Below are 1,474 nucleotides of genomic sequence, written 5' to 3'. Positions count from 1 at the left end.
CCAGTTCCACCTGCTGAGGCCTGTCTTGTCTCCCCAGCTTGGAGGAATGCAAAGCGCTCTGCACCCGCCTGGCCATCATGGTGAATGGGCGGCTCAAGTGTCTCGGCAGCATCCAGCACCTGAAGAACAGGTAAGGGCCTGGTGGGGGTCCAGCACCCCGTGTGTTCTGTGTGGGGCAGGAGGGGCCAGACCCCACGGCCGGGTGACAATGTGGAACCTGTGGCGAGGTGACAGCCCATTGTGTGGGTGCTGCTTTGGAGGGTGGGCAGGGGATGGGCTCGCTCCACCATCCTGGCACTGTCCTGGTGGGTGCAGCAGCTGCCGGAGAGCATCGTCCCCTTCCCTGGGGTCAGTCCTTCCTTGCAGAGGTGCCAGCGGGGGGGCGGGTGACCCCACGGCCGGGTGACAATGTGGAACCTGTGGCGAGGTGACAGCCCATTGTGTGGGTGCTGCTTTGGAGGGTGGGCAGGGGATGGGCTCGCTCCACCATCCTGGCACTGTCCTGGTGGGTGCAGCAGCTGCCGGAGAGCATCGTCCCCTTCCCTGGGGTCAGTCCTTCCTTGCAGAGGTGCCAGCGGGGGGGCGGGTCCTCACGGGGTCCCTTGTCCCTGTGCAGGTTCGGAGATGGCTACAACATCACGGCGCTGTGCGTACCAAGTCCAGCCTCAACGTCAAGGAGGTGGTGAGGTTCTTCAACCGCAACTTCCCTGAGGCTGTCCTCAAGGTCAGCTCCCTGTGGTGACAGTGATGTCCCCTGCCAGCCCCCGCCTCAAACACAAGCAGCCTTCATCCCCTAAGGGACACCTCTGTGGGACCCACCGCGGTGTGTGGGGAGTGGGTCTGGGAGTGAGGGCTTGGGTGTCACCTCCACGTCCCCTGCAGGAGCGGCACCACACCAAGGCCCAGTACCAGCTGAAGTCAGACCAGATCTCGCTGGCACAGGTCTTCAGCAAGATGGAGCAGGTGGTGGATGTGCTGGGCATTGAAGACTACTCTGTCAGCCAGACCACGCTGGACAATGTGAGTCCAGAGATGGCACAGGCAGCTGGGTGCTTGTCCCCAGGGAGGGTGGCCATGCCCAGGGGCTGGCGGTGCCAAAGTGCCTGGCAGAAACCAGCTTTGGGACAGGAGGTGGAGTAGGTGGGGACATGGCAGTGGGCACAGCCCAGTGTGATGCCCTGGGGCCTGTCTCCAGTGGCCTGGATGGCAGGTGAGGGGTGGCTGGAGGGTGGAGGTGCTCATGGGGTCCTCCTGGCCTCCTGCCCCTTTTCCTTCAGGTGTTTGTGAATTTTGCCAAGAAGCAAAGTGACAGCCTGGAGCAGCAGGAGACGAGCCCCAGCTGTGCCCTGCAGTCGCCCCTGGAGCGTGTGCTGAGCCTGCTGCGCCCCCGGACCACCCCCACTGAGCTGCGGGCCCTCGTGGTGGAGGAGCAGGAGGACCTGGAGACTGATGATGAAGGCCTCATCAGCTTCGA

At 63.7% G+C, this 1,474-nt stretch overlaps 1 protein-coding gene across 1 annotated transcript in view; it reads left to right on the top strand.

The window, feature by feature from the left end:
* The window catches only part of ABCA2 (ATP binding cassette subfamily A member 2), a gene marked incomplete at its 3' end in the record, with an annotated part of 22,337 nt that extends 20,870 nt beyond the window's left edge, over window positions 1-1,467 (top strand). The window contains 5 exon segments of the mRNA XM_029086277.1: window positions 38-130; window positions 617-644; window positions 647-724; window positions 883-1,020; window positions 1,278-1,467. Of these exon segments, the coding sequence (XP_028942110.1) occupies window positions 38-130; window positions 617-644; window positions 647-724; window positions 883-1,020; window positions 1,278-1,467 (527 nt within the window).
* Window positions 1,468-1,474: the final 7 nt, after the last annotated feature.

This window comes from Antrostomus carolinensis, unplaced genomic scaffold (genome assembly GCF_000700745.2).
Source record: "Antrostomus carolinensis isolate BGI_N321 unplaced genomic scaffold, ASM70074v2 scaffold27528, whole genome shotgun sequence".
Lineage (NCBI taxonomy): Eukaryota > Metazoa > Chordata > Aves > Caprimulgiformes > Caprimulgidae > Antrostomus > Antrostomus carolinensis.
Note: the sequence above shows the minus strand (reverse complement) of the source record. Positions and strands in the feature narration are given on the sequence as shown.